This window comes from Fonsecaea multimorphosa (genome assembly GCF_000836435.1).
Source record: "Fonsecaea multimorphosa CBS 102226 unplaced genomic scaffold supercont1.27, whole genome shotgun sequence".
In the NCBI taxonomy this organism is placed as follows: domain Eukaryota; kingdom Fungi; phylum Ascomycota; class Eurotiomycetes; order Chaetothyriales; family Herpotrichiellaceae; genus Fonsecaea; species Fonsecaea multimorphosa.
This window is the reverse complement of record NW_015971661.1, coordinates 156,766-174,576: the sequence shown is the minus strand read 5'-3', so window position 1 is coordinate 174,576 and position 17,811 is coordinate 156,766. Positions and strand designations below refer to the sequence as shown.

Genomic DNA, 17,811 nt, shown 5'->3' with positions numbered 1-17,811 from the left:
GTATCGATCAGCATGTGTTTACCAGAGGGTCGAAAGTGAATTCAACCAAACCAGACAGAGAAATAATGTCTATCCATTTCTACCGTTCCCTAATACGTATTCCAGTCCAAGAGGCGGGAATAGCGAAAAGGGAAGAGGAGTTTGTGGGAACATAGTCGGAATTAGGGTTATTAACCTAGACTCCACCATTCGAAGTCTACAATCATTGGCTCTAGGGGCGGCCATACCCCCACTCTATAAGCCATGCCCTCCAGTACAAAGCATTTGCCCAGGCACGGGCATGGCTATTATATCCATACAGAACTTCTGATCAGCCTCATTCAAGCAATCATCCAGCCGGCATATCTCTATCTAATATTTTGTTATCTATGAGTCGACCCTGTTGTGCCCCTTCAGGGTTGTGGGAAATAAGAAGGCAGAGGCAGCAAGTATACACGTCACAGGTGTTTGTGTTTCTGTCCAAATTGTTGATGCACCCATTTCTTGTAGACCCTCATCTGCCTCGACTCGATCGCGTTCACTACTAACAGCGCCAGCACGGGCCAGACGCCCTTCCACGGCCGCCAGCCTCGCCCGATCATGTGGAAGCTCACTTGGACGCACGAGGTCTTGGCCACCGCAGCCAGAGGCTTTGGCAGGATCCTGCTGCGGGAGAGGGCAGGCGCGGGGTCTTCGCCACGGGCCCACCGGTTGGGCAAGTCCGGGACGAGACCCATGGCCGTTCCCACGCCGGCGATGAGTTGGGTGCCCGTGCCGACCACCTCCTCCACGACGGCTTTGCGGGAGATGCCTCCCGTGACCATAACGGGCATCTGGACGACGTCTTTGAGCTGCGCGGCCACTTGCAGGAAGTATGCTTCGCGTCGAGCGGTGCTAGAGGCCTTGTCGTCCTGTGCCACGCCCGTGGCCATGACCGGTGATTCATAGTTGCCTCCAGAAATCTCCAGCAGATCAAGCTGGTAGTTGTTCAACTGCTTGGCCACCCAGAAGAGATCGTCCACATCGAAGCCGCCTCTCTGGAAGTCGGCCGTGTTGATCTTGACGCCGACGCCGAACTTCGGCGACACTTTGGCGCGCACAGACTTGACCACCTCGAACAACAGCCGCGCACGATTCTCCAGAGGACCTCCCCATTGATCAGTCCGCCTGTTGGAGAGGGGCGACAGGAACTGCGAGATGAGGTAGCCATGAGCAGCATGGATCTCGACACCGTCGGCACCCAGCTGTTCGGCCTTCTCGGCTGCCCACGTAAACCGGGAGATGACGTCGTGAATCTGCGCCTCGGTCATGGCAATCGGCGTTTGGAACATGTTGCTGAAGGATCCCATGTCCATTTTGACGGCCGACGGCGCGTAGACGGGAAGCCCTGCGCCCTTTTTGATTTGTCGCCCGGGGTGGTTGAGCTGGAACCAGAACTGCGCTCCTCCGCTGCGTGTCGCCTGGACCCATTCCCGCCAGCGGCTTTCGTCCAGGGGCTCGACATCGGGCGCAAGAAGCACGTCGCCCGGACACGACATGGCAGTGGGATCGAGCATGATGTTCCCGCTCAATATCAAGCCAGCACCACCCTTGCCCCAGGCGCTGTACAGTCCCAACAGCCCCGGCGACGGCTGGCAGTGTCTTTGGACATCGGACATTTTCTCCTCCATGGCTGCCTTGCCGATTCGATTCTTGAGCCATGTCCCATTGGGCAAGAGTAGCGGCTCAAAAGCCCCTGAGGCCATCGAGCCGGGAGAGGTCTGGACTCGTTTGTCAAAGGGGTTACCTGACTCTGAGAATGACTGACCAATCCAGGGTACCAGGCCACGGAAACAATGCTGTGATCAACCTACTTCAGATTGGTCTGGCATCACTACTCAAGGAATAAGGTTCGTGCCCAGGAGCTATGTCAATATAAATTCTGGCTGTGTGTTCCTTGTTGACAATTGACGGGGAGTAATTTGCCCGGTCCCGGCCCGGTCGGGACGTTGTTGGTCCTTGCTCTCTAACAGAGCCTCGGCCCCCGCTCTGAGCAGCTTAAGGACGCGTATACACTGGTCTCCCTAAACCCATATATCTGGTTTAATACATTTACGCCAAGCGATCCAATACGGCTGTGTTACTCCCATAGGTTCCTACCGCCTCGCCGACTAGTATGGCGTGGTGAAGCTAGTCTTGGAGGCGCATTCACTGCTACTATGATGACCCGATACCCAGGAGATCTGGTGAGGGCTCCACTGGTGAAATCTGGTCCTCTTGCAGCACAGTGCCTTCCTCAGATTCTCTCCTGGATGCTCTGTTCACAATCACTCTAGGACAATCACAACTCACTCTGATAAACTCTCTCTTATCTTCTCCGGGCACTCTGTTCGCCAGCACCATACATTCAACGGGCGCCAGGTGTACAACTGTCAATGTGACTTTGAAGCAGCGAGTTAGCGCTACGCAGAGCGCCTTCGAAGAGCTAGGGATGCAGTAGATATGATAAGGCGTCCTCCACCGAGACAGTTTGAGATAGAATATGTCTTCATTACAAAGCTGTCCTTGTGGACAATGTAGAAATCTCCAATACTCACAGCGTCAGTGTCAGGCTTCCCACTCTCTTTCTCTGGATCGGCCTTCAGCGGCTCAATAGTGGTGTCAGGCTCTAGGTCTCCAGGAGCCCATCTAGTTCTTCACACGTTTCACCTGGGTTCACTCTTCACTTGTCCACTGTGACCATCCAGATCCTCTCACTCCACTGGTGCTGTGAGCACTTCTTGTCCCATCAGCTCCATACCTGGCCACTGCCTTGGTGTTTGTGACCTTTAATTCTCGAGCGCCTACCCTTGTGCTTTGTCTGATTCCCATGTCCTACCGCGATATTCACCGACGTCAAGTCACTTCCAACACTGTCTTTCCTCCGTTATCAAAACCTGATGGTACATTCTGACGCGTTCGACTCACAACTCAACGCAACCTCATCTCAGCCACGTACGGGATCTCTACGCAGTGGCAAGACCTTGGAGCTTAGGAGTGAGGAGCCTTGATGGAGCGGGGTATCCTCAGTGCTATGATTAGTATTTCCCGCAAGCCTGACCGTGGGAGAGATCTACCATTGCCGCATCGATGGGGTCCCGCAATCCAGGTCCCGCTGACTGCCTTCCCTCTAAGGAAAGGGGGCGTCCATGTATGATAGTTGGTCGGAGGGAAGTTAGCCCGCGTCCGAAAGGGCCGCACAGCCAGGTACTTTGGATGGAAGGTTCCATTATATCGTGCACAATATTCATACCAGATCTGTTGGTCCAGGTGTGCTTAGTCCTAGAGTACTCTATTAGTTTAGGTTTGTGGTAGAGGTACGGGTAGCATTCGGAGCCAGTACCTTGTATCGAATGATACCAATATAAATTGCGGGAGCACAGACTATTCTTAGAAACGTTAGATAGGTTTCTAGACAATCTCTCATACCTCACTTATACTTAAGTCCTTTAACGATATTTTATCACTTGACTCTAAGTATTTTATCACTTGACTCTGAGTTCTTTACCACTTGACTTTGAGAACTTTTCCACTTGACTTTGAGAACTTGACCCAAAAGAATACTAGGCCGAAGAACACCGTCGATCATGGTTCGAAGACGTAACCTTGCCAACTTGCCGAAGCCAGATTCCCTCCCTTTAAGGTACTGAAAAATCTATAGGCAGGAAGGATTTTAATTTACATTGAGCACAAAGAATCGGATCTTACAGAAAGCTCGCAGCATCTCGCCAATACTTATGGAATGGCCCTAGCTACTGTTATATCAAGTCGAAAAGTCTCTGGAACAAATATAAAGATATAGCCTACCGGTGGGCGTGAAGGCGTTGACCAGGCCATTTTGTCCAGCACCTAATTGACTACTATCAGCCAGGCCGAACAAGGACGTTCCTGAGAAAGGAGGATTAGTCCCTGAAGCAATCCAGGAGCTGACCCCTACCAACGCCGACAGGCGAGATTGAGCCCGAGGTACTGCAGCCCGCCTATGAGTATGTTCGACGGGTTGGTATCAAAGGGTCCGTCTTTTCCATGAAACTCTCCATATTTGACTCTGAAGCTCTGCGGCCCACCTATGGGTGTATGTAGACTGGTTGATATCCAATGGTCCTTCATTTTCCATGAGCCTCTCGGTACCATTGTCGCGGGGGAGGACGTCGTTGAGAAGCGGAACTGAGTGAGGTCGTCGAAGTAGGTGCCGGGATCCCAGTGTGAACTCTGAACAGCGGATCCGAGAAACGAACTTGGGGAGCTTGTCAAAGTGAGTGTGATTGTCTCAGAGTGAGGCTGACGCCGTGAGCATTGGAGATTCCTGTCGCGTGGTTTGTAAGGAACCGCATATACGCACCACGCTCCTTTCGAAATCGGTTACCAACGCCAACTACCGATTCATGCCGCGCCTACCTCATATGAATAGGCAAGAATCTCTTATCAAAATCGCTGTCACTGTTAAAGGAAAGAAGGGCTATGCTGACAGACAAGCTTCGCAAGTTCATGACCAAAGTCCACGATATCTTCTTCGCCTCTGTCAAGACCCTCAAGGACGGTATAGATGAATCTTTTCTCACCTTCATTGACTATCTAGAGGATGAGGAATTGGTTCTCGCTTCTGATACTCAGATGCTAATGAGCTTCGTCGAGAAGAAGAAGCCCCTTTGCCGAGGTCTTCAGTCAACGGCATATACAAGGGTCTGTATAAAACGTGGATGAAATATACGTTACTCGAACTTGTCTGCCCTGTGAAGCTTCAATCTCTGCCATTCTATTTCCCAACGGCCCTTGTGCTATGTGCCCTGGCCATCATCGTCGAAATCCCTTCAACTGAATATCATGTCATCCCAAAATCACTTTTAAAGGACACCTGACGCCCTGATGCAAGAATAGAACCGCCCGCCTCTTGCAGCCTCCTCCTTGGAGAAGCATTGGTGCTCATGAAGGAGGGGGCCCCTTGCCCTGCCCCTGGTGCTGATCCAGTAACAGGTGCGGCTTGATAAAGTCCTCATCCAACTGGCGGAACCAAGCAGTGTGATCCGCCGCTGCCCCCCTCAATAGATTCCTTATCGAACTACTCGCTCCCGCCAGCGGCGTCGACGCTCTTTCTGGTTGGGTAGCCGCTGTGCCCACGTCTCCCTGGTCTTCCCCCAAAGGATCACTGTCTCCGTTATTCAGAATAATATCAGGAGCGGAGCGGACGCGCGTATCATGAGCTCCAGGTGGGAGCGACAAGGGAGACTGTTTTCTCCGCGGTGCAGCAGGAGGGAGGTCGAGCTCTGCGGCATCTTCGTCGTCGTCGGACGTTGAGCCGCTGGTGTTACCGATGCCAGACAGCAATTTTCCTTGCTGAGCGGCAATTTCGCGGTCACGCTGAGAGATGCTCGAGTTTTTGCGCTGAGCTCCGGGGTGCAGTGGAGGAGATCGACCATTACCACTGCTGTAGCCTCTGTCGTTTCGAGCGTGTGAAGCTGAGCCATTTGCTTTGCCATCGCGATTGTTGCCCACATAATCAAGGCCAATCGCCGAGGGTCGCGGGTTGTGGCCAAAGCCAGTACCAGATCGCTTGTAGTATGTGCCACCATTGGCGGTCTCAATGTCGAATTCATCGTCCGAGTCGATCTCCTCGACCACCCCCGTGCGGATGCCTAGAATCTCCAGCATACGTGCCGTTGTCCCGCCGAAAATAATGACCGTCAACACCACCACGACAAGGACAGTGGCACGGAGTGCAGGACCTTCATTTCCTTGTAGTCCAGCGGCCAAGGCCACACCGACGGCACCCCGTAGGCCGGCCCAGAACAACATGACTTGGTAGTGCCACGGAAGTTCCTCTGCCACATCGCGACCACGGCGTTTGGCCCGAAGTCGAATGATATAGTTGATTGCCTTGGAAAGTGGGAATACGGCCAGCCAACGCGCGCCACAGATGCCGACCACTGTAACGAGAATAAACAGCGGTTTGAAAACTAGATCTGTCTCGGTGAATAGTGTGAGACCAAGATAGATGAAGATGAAGTTCTCTGAGAGCTGGGCGGTGATTTGAAAGACGAATTTCGTGGTAAGTTGAGTCCTCCGGGACATGTTGTAGTATGCGTAATGTTTGAGGGTAATGCCGCAGAATAACAGCGACACAATGCCTGGTGGATGGATTTAGTGTACTGCAAGATGACGAGGCTGGGAACACGGGACATACCAGACATGTGAACGCCATTGGAGAAAAAGTAGCTTGCATATGCAATCAAAACGATCAGACAGCTTTCAATCTTTGGAAACCGGCGGACAAGCGTATACTTTAGGGCGAGGGCAGTCCCGATGCCCACCACCACGCCAATCACCAAACTGGTGAAGAAGACGAGTAAGAAGATTCCAATAGCCTCGAACAGGCTGATGATATTGAGATTCCCAGCAGCTCCTTCCCTGTATCGCTGAGCAGTCTCAAACAGGACAATGGCAATGGCATCATTGAGAATGGATTCGCCAAAGATGACCGTATACAGTTTGGGTTCGACCTTGTATATGTTGAAGATAGCGAGGATCGTGACGGGATCGGTCGCAGAGAGGGTTGCGCCGACGGAAATGGCTTCGACCCAGGTGATGGTTAGGCCATCGAAGGGAATTCGTGTCCATAGCCAAAGGATCAGGCCCAAGGACACGGCGGAGATGAAGGTCCCGGCGAATGCAAAGGTCAGGATCGTGCCAATATTGCGGAAGAAGTTTGCCTATGATCCTTTAGTTGATGTCCAAATCCAGTCTCTTTTTTTTGCGGGAGGAGGCCTACCTGATGTAATTCGTACCCGGAGGCTAGAATGATGGGCGGGAGAAGGAGATTGAAGAAGAACTGGTAATCGAAACTGACGGTGTCTTGGATTGCGGTGCCAGGAGTGATGCGTATGACCAGTCCGACGACCATGCCTATACACTGCGGTCAGAGGCGTACAATTATATGCAGCAATCGGCGAGTACCAGCAAATATAGATATGACGGTTTCATGGACGGCCTGTATTCTCTTCTGCTGCAAAATGTAGCTCGTAAACAGGGCCGCAATAAGCAGCATGATCAGAATGAAGAGTGCCCATGACGAAAAGATCTCTTTCTGGCCAGCTTCGGGAGGGTCTGTTTCGAGGATCAATTAGCGAGCGATGGGAAGGGACAGGGTGAGCGGCGAAGCGCAGGCAGCGTACCGTCTGGATCGACGTCTTCCACCTGGCGACCTGGATCCTGAGAGTCAGTGTCATGGTCTCGCAGAGGGGGGGCGAGGGGTTGCGTTACGGAGAAGATTCAGCGTCGCGCCCACCAGAGTCGACGCCATGTTGGCGCAGATGTCAAACTAGGTATCATTCGAGAAGGCGCAGTCCAAGCGCACGCATGGCAGGAGGAGAAGGAGGAGCGGGTGCAAGAAAAGGGATGTTGTTGTATTGACAAGCAGGGAGAAGAGCAGGTTGGAGACGATAATACTAGACGCAGCGCAGGTGGATGCACTTGTGGTCAGTCTCTTAGCTACTCGTGGTCGGAGAGAGTATTGGGTGAGTATGGGACCAACTCGAGATCCTCCTCGCCTCCAACTAAGATGGCCAGATGGACACTTGATGTCGCCCTACTCGATCCTCCGTCAACCCATCATCTGTCCGCAGTCACTCGTGGCTCCTCTCCACACGCTCCTCTCGCCCTCTACCATTGGCGGAATGTCATCTGGATCCCATCTGGCATCTGCATCTAGCGAGTCGTTCAGCCGTTGTGCCGTCCTCGCCAAACTCCTGAGCCACCGTCCTCTCCTTTTTCTCGCATCCCCTGACAGTCACTCGGTAGGAACAAGAGATACGGAGCTGGTTCATACCTAGGTATGGTACCATATAAACAAATGACGGCACAAGTATTCCATTGTACAAGCACTACATGTATTCTCACAGCTATACCAAGCGCCCGGTACTGAATCTCCACAGCGAACAAAAAAACCCTCTCGCCCAGTGCCTCGTCTTCCTCTCCATTCCAAAGCCATGCAAGCTATGACCATCCTAAATTCTTCCTGCTGTTGAGAAACAATAGAACTGGATTATCCCACCACTCTCCTGTCCAGATGCAAGTGCTGATCCAATCCACCCTATGACCGGTTTTCTCATCTTCAGTTTATCTCGTTATGGTACAAGAACACATCCATCTATCATTCTGCTCCGCTCCCGGCGCCGCTGGTAGTGCCATTCGTCGCCACTCCATTGCTGCCGGAGCCCAATGTCAGTCTCAGCTTGGTCCCGCCAGCTGGTGCCACGGATCCTCGAGGCGTTCCCGTACTCGAACCTGCTGCTGTCGAGTCGCCATCCGCCAGCCCTCTATCTCCTAGAATGGGGTTCTCTGCAATCTGCTTGGCTACCATCTCGTTGCAGTGATTCTGTCACAGCCTGTTAGTCGCGCATTTCAGATCAGATGGACATGCAAGCCTTACCTCAATGGCAATTGCATCGTTATACAGCATGCTGCCGTCCTCATTGTACGTCTTTGCGTTCTTCGCCAGGAGCGCAATATCACTCTGGAAATCCTTGAGGCTCGTATATTGGTGGCTGTTGATCCGTTTCTCAATGATGTCCATGGCGATCGGTTCCGTGATGAAGCTGTAATAATCCGGATACACTTTCTTCGGCGGCAGCTCTAGGAACGGCCCGATAATCAATCTTGTCGGCGGTTCGTCGTCGCTCTCATCTTCAGACTGCTGCTCCGAATCCGAGTCCGGTACTTCGAGAGCCTTGATAGACCCAAACACAGCCTTGAGAGCTTTTTGTAGCGCAGATCGCTCCGAACTACCGAGCGAATCGATGGCCGGCTTGTTGGGTTGCTTTCCTCTCTTGCGCTTCGTCGCTGGTGGCTCATCCTCAATTTCCTCGGCCTTACGCTTCTGGCCTGCCGACTTCCGTCCAGGGCCCTTTTTCTTTGGGGGAGGCTCCTCCTCAGAACTCTCCTGTTCCGGCTCCGGCGAGGATGCCACACCCGCGGCTTCTCGCTCACGTTTGAGCTTGTTGGTGCGTCTCTTCTCAATCCGAGCCTGTTTGCGTTTGGCCGCCTCGCCAATCGAATCGTCCGAATCATCAACAGCAGCAAGCCATTGTTCTTCAGTAAGACCGTCGTCATATTTGACTTGTGTTTTGACACGGGCACCGCGACCCGTGTACTCCTCTACTTCTTCCTGAACCGGATTGTCTTCGGCCACGTAAATGTCAGGGAGCTCGCTTTCTTCCATCAAACGTGCAAGCGGGCGGCCGGGTCCATATTGATCGGTCTCTTCACGCTCCTTGTCCATCTTTTTGAACAAGACCAACTCATCTTCTGTGCGAGCCATGATCTCGTTCAGATCGTCGTCGTCCATTTCCTCCTGATCCCCTACTTGGTCGGCAGCTTCTGCAGCTTCAAGCAAGGTTTTGAGGAATGCCTCTCGCTCCTCGTTGGTGGATTTGTTGTCGAATTTACCGGCCTGAATAACCTTTCCGTCCATGTCAAGCTTGAATTGCGCGCGTTCCAGAATCTTCTCCTCCACTGAATTCGAGCTGATGAGACGCAGAATGCGCACTTCATTCTTCTGTCCGATACGGTGAGCACGGTCCTGGGCCTGCAAGTCCTGGTGAGGATTCCAGTCTGAATCGTAGATGATAACAGTATCTGCTGTTTGAAGATTCAAGCCAAGACCGCCTGCGCGCGTCGAAAGCAGAAAGCAGAAGTACGGTGATCCTGGTTCGTTGAAAACCCTCAACAGTTCAGATCGATCTTCAGCCTTGGTGGCACCGTCGAGTCGGAGATATTGGATGCCACGATACCGCAAGAAGTCCTCCATGATGTTCATGATCTGAGTCATCTGGAAGAACATCAACACACGATGGCCGGTCGCGCGGAACTTGGGCAGAACTCTGTCGAGAAGCTCAAATTTTCCGGCGGTTCTCCAGATGGAGTCATTCGTCCCTCTGCCAGGATTCATTTGGTCTTCCACCGGTTCAAAGACGTAAGGGTGATTACACAGTTTCCTCAGCTGCATCAACATGTTGCTGAGACCACGCATGCTGGTCTTGCCGCCCTTTCCGTCGGCTACAGCCAGTCGGTTGTGCGTCATCAATTGCATATAAAGCTTGGTCTGGAGTGCCGAGAACCGACATTTGACGACTCGCTCTTGCTTGTCAGGAAGGTCCTTCTCCACATCTTTCTTGAGACGACGGAGCAAGAAAGGTCGCAGCACCTTGTGTAGACGGCGAATGATGAGAAGCTGCTCTTCTTCGCTCAACTCCATCTTGTCTTGCCCGCCAGTGTTTGCAAAAGGAGTGTTGAACCATTCGTCGAAGGATTTGACTGACTTGAAGATCGTGGGCAAAACGAAATTGAGAAGAGCCCACAATTCGGGCAAGTTGTTTTGCAGGGGAGTACCAGTCAAGATCAGTCGGTATCTTGTTGTGTAGTACTGTGTGATGGTGCTGCTCAGTTTCGATTGCGCATTCTTCATACGATGACCTTCGTCGACGATCATGTGCACCCACTTGATCTTGCTCAAGATAGGACGGTCTTTGATGATGTATTCGTACGTTGTCAGCAAGACCTGGAAACTACCTTGTCGAATCCTCATTTGTTGCTGCTTCCTGCTGTTTGGCGGGCCTTTGTACACGATGCGACTGACTGAGGGAGCCCACTTCTCAAACTCCAGATTCCAGTTCGTGAGTGTGCTTAGAGGCACGATAACCAGGAATGGGCCGGTCTGGCGCTTCTTCTCGATCAAATAGGTGATCAAACTGATGGTTTGAATGGTCTTTCCCAACCCCATTTCGTCGGCCAAGATACCGTTCAGGTTGTTGTTGAACAGTGAGATCATCCACTGCAGACCTTTGAGCTGGTACTCTTTCAAAGTGCCTCCCACCAGGATTGAAGGTTGGGCGTTAACCTCTTCCTTGATTCGATGAGCGACGGCGTAGTAATCCACCTTGCCACGTCCTTCCTCATCTTCCGAGTCGCCCTCCTCTTCGTCCTCTTCGTCCGTGTACTTGTCTTCGCCCCATTTCTCTGCAGCACTTCTTTGTTGTTGTCTGACAGAGGCGGCAAGTTGCTTCAAGAAACCATCGGTCTGTTTGAGAAGGTGTGTAATGCGAGAATCTTTGGCCTGGCCGAGGAGCTTCAGGTATGTCTCTTCGTCGTTTGCCTTCAATGCTTGCAAACGTTGCTTCGCAGTTCGTTCAATGCGCTTCTGTTCTTCACGCTCCATGTGTTGATGATGAGTGACCATCATCCGACCAAGCTTCTGAATGCGCGAGCGTTGACTGATGGCATTATTTTTGATATCTTGGGCGTGAGCGACAATGGACTGCAGGTGATTCGATTGTCGGGTCTTCTCCTTGTTCTCTCTTGCGTCGCGTTGCTGTTTCTCGAGTTTCTCAGTGATGCGGGCTTCTCGAAGAGACTGCTTCTTCATCCGACGATGCATTGATCGGTTAGCTGTCATTGCCAGGTTGTCGTAGTAGAAGAGCTCTTGCTGGATTTCACGCCGGAAGTCTCGCTGTTTTTGGAGTAGACATAACTTCTTGTACTCGATCAATGCTTTGAGCTTAAGAGAATCATCAGCGGTGGGGTCGACGGATTTACTAGTGTCCCAGGACGCGATATTGACAGGTAGTGCTGCCAACTCGGCCTTTCGAGCCTGGATGCGGTTGTACAGCAGCCGTTCTTGCTCCTCTCGAACTTGATCCGAGTCAAGGCCAAGAGGCAAGATGCTTGGGATTTTTTGGCGCTTGGAGCGCTGCGAATGATCTGAGAAGCTAATCGCCTTGAAGAGAAGGTCGTACGGTGACTGATATGTTTCGAAGAAAGATTTGGCTCGAGCAAGTTCGGTTGAGGTACCATCCTCCTTCGCTTCAACAGCGTCATCCGCCACTTTATCCCCAGAGGGAATGCTTTCCGTAGGCGTGGCAGTTTGTTGCTTCAGGGACGGGAATAGTTGCTGCTGTATTCTGGGGTGTAAGGGCTGATTCTTGGACAGGGTCTTGAAAGCGAAAATCTGGGTTCTCAGTAAGTTTAGCTGTTCCGCTGTGAAGCTGCCATTCGCCTGGGCTGGAGCGCGCTGTGCTTGTGCTCCGACAGCTTGTGCTGAGTTGGGTCCAGAGGTTGAGCTTGGGGTGGAGGAAGCTGCCCCATTGACCACCGCGCCCGCTGGGTCTTGTTGACCATTGCTAGTTCCATTGGTCGTTGGAGGGTTGGCATTTCCGTTAAGTTGTAGTCCAGGATGTTGGCTCAATTGTGGTTGCGGCTGGTGTTGGGGTTTTTGGGCAGCCTGCATTTGCTGAGCCTGGAGTTGTGCCTGCTTTTGAGCCTGCAACTTGCGGTAATTCTGCTGCTGTTGAACAGCAGTGAGGAATCGATATGCCTTCAAGTACTCAGGATCGGTCTCGGGGACATTCTGGGCCTTCATGCGCTGGAATTTCTGTGGCTTGTGTTAGCAGCCGATGACAGCAAAAAGTGATTTGGGGGGTTGAAAGGCCTTTTCACGAAGCCTATACATACTTGATAGACTTCCTGCACCTGGGCTTGGGAAAGGTTGGGCGGGAGGGATGGTACGTTGGCCTGCATCGCAGGCGCGGATTGAACAGAAGTCATGGTGACTTCTCAGCCGGCCCAGTAAATCTGCAACGCTAGGCTGCTGCAGGTCAAGGCGAACGTTAGGGCCTATCTGAGCATCTAATCCAGGTCGGTGCCGTTGTTGTCGGTCCTCGAGGGCGCACAGGACTGGCGCAGCCTTGTGAGGGTGGATGGACGTGGGCGCAGATGGCAGATGGGAGGGATTCGTTGGTGTAGCAGTCCCGGGTGAGGCGTGGTTGGGTGTTGAGGTGAGGGTGCCTGATTAAAGAGGGGACGAAGAGTCGCCAACGGGGTTCGGGCGCACTCCTCAAGCGGAACTGCGAGTTACCAGTGTTCAGTTGAGATGAAAAGAGATGGATGCGACGCGTTGATTGATGATTTTCCCGGCCGAGGGGCCTTCACGTCTTGGGGGGGAGCGCAACGGAGAACAGATGTGACCCCAAACGAGGTCTGCGCAAGTAGTTTGCCAAGTGGGCGCCAAATCTTACATCTAGTCACGTGGGTTGCAGTCCACGTGATCATGCACGGACGCGTCCCCAAAATACACGAGATAATGTGTACCACACGTCTACCGAGTACAAATATGCAGGTGGGAATATCGATGACTGATGTGCTTGCAAATTCAATCAGTTTATATGGCATACAACGCCGCCTCGATGCATTCTCAGCCGGGCCTGGATCTAACAGTCTCTCTCTGGGCAAGCAAAACCCGTCTCAACCCCCGGAACGAGCGCCAGACTCCGTCTATCAATCCGGACAGCTTTCATGATCTCCTGCGTACAAGACGCTCTATGTGAGAACAGTTCTCTTTGCTGGTACAGGAGGAGGTGGTGGTTTCTTGGAGCGTGATGGAGGAGGTGGAGGCGGAACAGCACTCTTTCTACCGCCCAGGAGAGTCACTGATTCACTGCCATGGGAAGTTGCGGGGGATACAGATTGATCCCCGTAACCGCGGTCAGAGCCACTGTTTGTGGATTCATCTGCAAAAACGTCCTGCTCATCCACGCTTCGTAGCTGCGATCGCGCGGTTCGAATCATCAACGAATCGCTGGGGATTCGCGCAATTCCCGGCCTGGTGGCGGGAGACAGATCCCTAGCTGTAGGAGAGTCATTGAACGTAGTAGCTCTGGCATAATTCGGGCGTGCTGGCGAATATTCGGAAGTAGGTTGGTCAGCGAAACGGCCGCTGCGATTCGACTTGATAGTCGGGCGCATTTCGACCACTGGCGGCGTTTCCTCCGCCGGCTCAATAGTCTGGGTGTATGACCGAACAGTGTTTGATCTGGACCGAGGATTGGGTCGGCCACCACGAGTTGACAGCTGGGCTCTGCACAGAATCAGTTAGATTCGTCCTCGCATTCGAGGGGGGGATCTCTACCTGGCAGGCCACTGGCTCTTCAGTTGTAATAGCGCTTCTCTACATTGATCGTGATAAGCCAGTTCGGCGTCGAGGAATGCTGCAAGATCGGCCACGCTTTCTGGGTCCGAGTCCCGGATTTCCTCCATTCTGCGCTGAACGTCGTCGGCCGACTCTTCATATTTGGCCTTTTGAGTCCGCAGTTCCTCCTCGACGCGAAAATCCTCCTTCTTGGCCTTCTGCATCTTGGCCAGCGATGTATCATAAGCCAGTCGGCGCGTCTCAAGTCGTTTGCGTGCGGCCTGGTATTCTTTCAGTTGGACCAAAGATCTCTCGAGAGACTCCAGCCAGGAGGTGGTGGCATTTGTGATGTAGGTTTCCTGTGTGCGAGCCAGTCGCTCCTGTGTTCGGCCAAACACTTGGAAGGTCAGCATACAGCATTTCCTTCGAAACATGGGCATACCCACTGTTGAGACATTGACCATATTCTGAATCCGTCTCAAAGTCCTCGCCATGAGAAATCATGGTCCCGCCCATGTAGGCGATCGGAAGAGTTTTCTCTTTACCCTCCACCTCGGATCGTTTGGAGATGGCTTTGATGTAGGCATTCATAGATCGCTGCATTTTTTCGAGACCTGCAAGATGTAGCGATTAGCGCCAGTGTATCCACGATCGTTCAACAGCAGTGTGGTACGCACCATCTTGACGGAGGCCCATCTCCAGCTCCAGGGCCTTGAAGTCATCGGATACATTGGTCTTGACTTCCCCGCCCATACGCTCTCCCGCCCATTGTTTAAAACGATCGAGTTTCTTGTTGACATTCATGATTGGAAACGCCCGGGGACGATGCTCGTTGGGGTAGGGAGTGAAGGGTGCGGAAGGAGGGTATAATGGTGAGTGAGAGTGCTGATGTTGGGGTTGATAAGAGAAGGTGCTATGTTACGCTGTCTGCGTCGATGTGGTGAGCAACGGAGGGGTCGGATCGGACTGCGCGGTGGCTTCTAGTCTTGTAACTGGAATGCTGATCAAGGGCTGGCGGAAGATGAGCAAGGGAAAGAAACAAAGTCCGGCGGGCAGCGTGAATGAGGTCAGAATATAGAGGCAGGATAAACGACTGACTGCGCTGGTAAGCGTGGAACAAGAATCAGGCCCGACAGTGAATGCTGGATGATGAATTAAATCCCTGCTGCCCGTCGCGCAAGTTCTCGTCTCTCGGTGCCAATAATCAATAATTTAATGACTAGTTGCGGGTTGCAGCGACGCGCAAAACATGCACGTTGTGTCTGATAGAGTTTCGGAACCCCTTGGTGCCCTGGGACGCTCGAGGTCCCAGTCGGGGACTCTGGGTGCCAGTGACACCACCAAAGTGGCCGCAGCCAGAACAGCCCAGAGCCACTGGTTCCCAACAGCTGCCCCTGACTTCAAACTCTTCTGCGGGGGATTCGTCAGAAGCTCCAGCGGTGCCTGTCACGAACCTGTGATGCCCAGTGACGGTTCGTGACCCTCTGAAACAGTGCGCCACCAACTGAAATCATCGCTTGGCTTATCTATTCGTAGCCACAAGTCCGAGGCGCTATGTTCGTAAAATGGCGCAGGGAAAAAGGAAAGAACTTGAAGCCATGTTCGATTTTGACGGCGCACAAATGCGGGCATAATTCTGCTGGTCCATACAACTGCTATGACGAGCCACCACTACCTAGTAGATACAGGTACCTACTCGGTACTCGCACGTACTCGGGCCTTACTCGCCGCCGAACCCCGTAAGCATTATCATGCACATGACCGCCAGTAAGCATGCACGTCTGAGTTGCATATGGATGTTCTCGTGACATGTCTTTTGGAAGAATAGGGGGCAAGGGAGATTTGCAACATTGACACGCCACAAGATCTTTTACAAGAAGAAGGAAAAAAGGGGGGATCGACTTCAACAAATACTTGGGTTCCCTTTGTCTCTGTCAAATTCTGGAGACGATAGCAATCTCCCGTGCTTGCACTATGCAGAATCTTCTCGTCGCCTTGACCTGATCTTCATTGCGGATATGGTCACCGCAACCCCAGGCTATCTAGCTTCCACTAGCACCTGCTCAATGGCAATGCATCCATTGGCATTCTTCTGACCATCGGAGCTTTGGACCCTTTTCCACTTCCTTTGTGTGCTGGTGACGCAAATACCGTAAAAGAGCCGTAACACAGTCCACGCCGTTTTCTGGATGTCCCTCGTACACATATCCCATCTACTCCTTGGTCTTCTGGGTACCACGCAGCAAACCAGTCCTCCGGGCAGCAATAAGACCGGCTTTTTGACCTTGTGCTGCGTATCGTGAAATGGTAGAGGCCTTGCCGATGTGCTGATGGTTACCACCACCGTGGGGATGGTCGACGGGGTTCATGGCAACACCACGAGTCTTGGGCCAGGAGTTGCGCTTGACGGCGAATTTGTGCTTTGCGCGGGAAGCCTCTGTTACCGTTTGTTAGCCCATTCTTAACCGCCACATCAATGATTAGCTGTGCACATACTGAGCATTGGCTTGTCGGTACGTCCGCCACCAGCGACGATGCCGATCATTCCTCGAGCCGAACTGAGAACAACTTTCTTTGCACCACTGGGGAGCTTGACCCTGGTCTTGCCCTCATCTGGGTTGTGTCCGATCACAGTCACATAGTTGCCTGAAGTTCGTCCCAGCGCGCCTCGGTCACCGGTCTTCTCCTCCACATTCGAAACGACTGTTCCTTCGGGCACTGCGCCCAAGGGGAGGATATTGCCAACACTCAGGGCTGCGTTCTTGCCGGCGTAGATGAACTCTGATGATTCCAAGCAGTCAGCCGTTGCACCCTCTCTTGACTCTCGAGACAATCGAGACAAAAACGATAGAGTAAAAACCTACGGCCAGTAAAGAGCCCCTCGTTCGCAATGAAGGTTTCGGTCTTGAGGCCATATTTGTAGGGTGAGCGGAACTGGACACGGGCGAGAGGTGCACCTCGACCGGGATCATGAATGATTTCAGTCACGACGCCACGAATGTACCCATGACGCTCTGAATAATCGAGTTGTCGAAATTTGGCAGCTCCTTTTCTCAACCTGGTGTGACTGGCTGTTGCGAGACGTCAGCAAACGGATAAAAACCCATTGAGCGAAGTTTGCGGGCGCTGAGCAGAAATTCCGGGCCACATTGTGGACGAGGGGGCACTGACTGAAGATGGATCCGCGCCCTTTGCGCTGGTTCCGGATGACTCTACCCATGATGGCGTAGAGCTTGGAGGTAGTTGTCGACCGAACGTGGTTGTAGAGAGTTCTATGTGAAGGTGGATGGGCGCAGGTTTCGTTTGTGTGCGCCTCAGCAAAAATCTTGGCATGGCAGAGTGGGAGTACGGCGACGCAAGAGGACGTCGAGACGCATGTATGCCGCTAGTCCTGTTATGGACTAGCGACCTGCCAGATGGCGCGTTATAGTTGCACGTGACGACTTGGCTCCCGCCCAGCCGCCTCACCTCCATCTTGGAACCTGAAGTCCAGCCAGCAACCGCCAACTTCAAACTCATCTCACCTCTGCCTCATTCGACTGATCTACTCCATTCTGCACAAGTTGCATTCGAGTTGATCGACTCTGAAAATGCCCTTGTGCTCCGTGTATTTGCGTCTCTCATACTTTTGGTCTCCAGGAAATTTTCTGTTGCAACAAACATTTGAGAAAGTGAAGTTTACAGGTCTCTCTCATCAAGCATTGAAGCTTGTTGTATTATGATGTTGTTCTATTCGGCGTGGCGGCACATGTCTAATAGAAGAGTTGTGGCTTGTGGTAAGTTCTTCCAAGCTTAGAGCATTGGCGGAGAAGGCTCCTCCTCTGCCATGCATTTGGCCGATAGGTGCGGTGGCCCCAGCG

General features: G+C 52.6%; 5 protein-coding genes across 5 annotated transcripts; all 5 read right to left on the bottom strand.

Moving 5' to 3' along the window:
* Positions 1-437: 437 nt before the first annotated feature.
* On the bottom strand, positions 438-1,724 carry Z520_09984 (uncharacterized protein; the record flags this gene model as incomplete). The annotated part of the gene is made up of 1 exon (XM_016780478.1): positions 438-1,724. One exon carries the CDS (start codon positions 1,722-1,724, stop codon positions 438-440), a length of 1,287 nt encoding a protein of 428 aa, XP_016628397.1.
* A 3,196-nt stretch (positions 1,725-4,920) lies between these two features.
* On the bottom strand, positions 4,921-7,294 carry Z520_09983 (uncharacterized protein; the record flags this gene model as incomplete). The annotated part of the gene is made up of 6 exons (XM_016780477.1): positions 4,921-6,122; positions 6,179-6,704; positions 6,764-6,897; positions 6,949-7,098; positions 7,167-7,196; positions 7,255-7,294. The coding sequence occupies 6 exons, from the start codon at positions 7,292-7,294 to the stop codon at positions 4,921-4,923; spliced, it is 2,082 nt and encodes a 693-aa protein (XP_016628396.1).
* An 849-nt stretch (positions 7,295-8,143) lies between these two features.
* On the bottom strand, positions 8,144-12,591 carry Z520_09982 (uncharacterized protein; the record flags this gene model as incomplete). The annotated part of the gene is made up of 3 exons (XM_016780476.1): positions 8,144-8,368; positions 8,423-12,418; positions 12,499-12,591. The coding sequence occupies 3 exons, from the start codon at positions 12,589-12,591 to the stop codon at positions 8,144-8,146; spliced, it is 4,314 nt and encodes a 1,437-aa protein (XP_016628395.1).
* A 771-nt stretch (positions 12,592-13,362) lies between these two features.
* Z520_09981 (uncharacterized protein) lies at positions 13,363-14,755 on the bottom strand (the record flags this gene model as incomplete). The annotated part of the gene is made up of 4 exons (XM_016780475.1): positions 13,363-13,900; positions 13,952-14,348; positions 14,398-14,565; positions 14,629-14,755. 4 exons carry the CDS (start codon positions 14,753-14,755, stop codon positions 13,363-13,365), a joined length of 1,230 nt encoding a protein of 409 aa, XP_016628394.1.
* A 1,409-nt stretch (positions 14,756-16,164) lies between these two features.
* Positions 16,165-17,171, bottom strand: Z520_09980 (60S ribosomal protein L2-A; the record flags this gene model as incomplete). Its single annotated transcript, XM_016780474.1, has 4 exons — positions 16,165-16,388; positions 16,448-16,732; positions 16,816-17,022; positions 17,123-17,171. The coding sequence occupies 4 exons, from the start codon at positions 17,169-17,171 to the stop codon at positions 16,165-16,167; spliced, it is 765 nt and encodes a 254-aa protein (XP_016628393.1).
* Between the last annotated feature and the right edge of the window lie 640 nt (positions 17,172-17,811).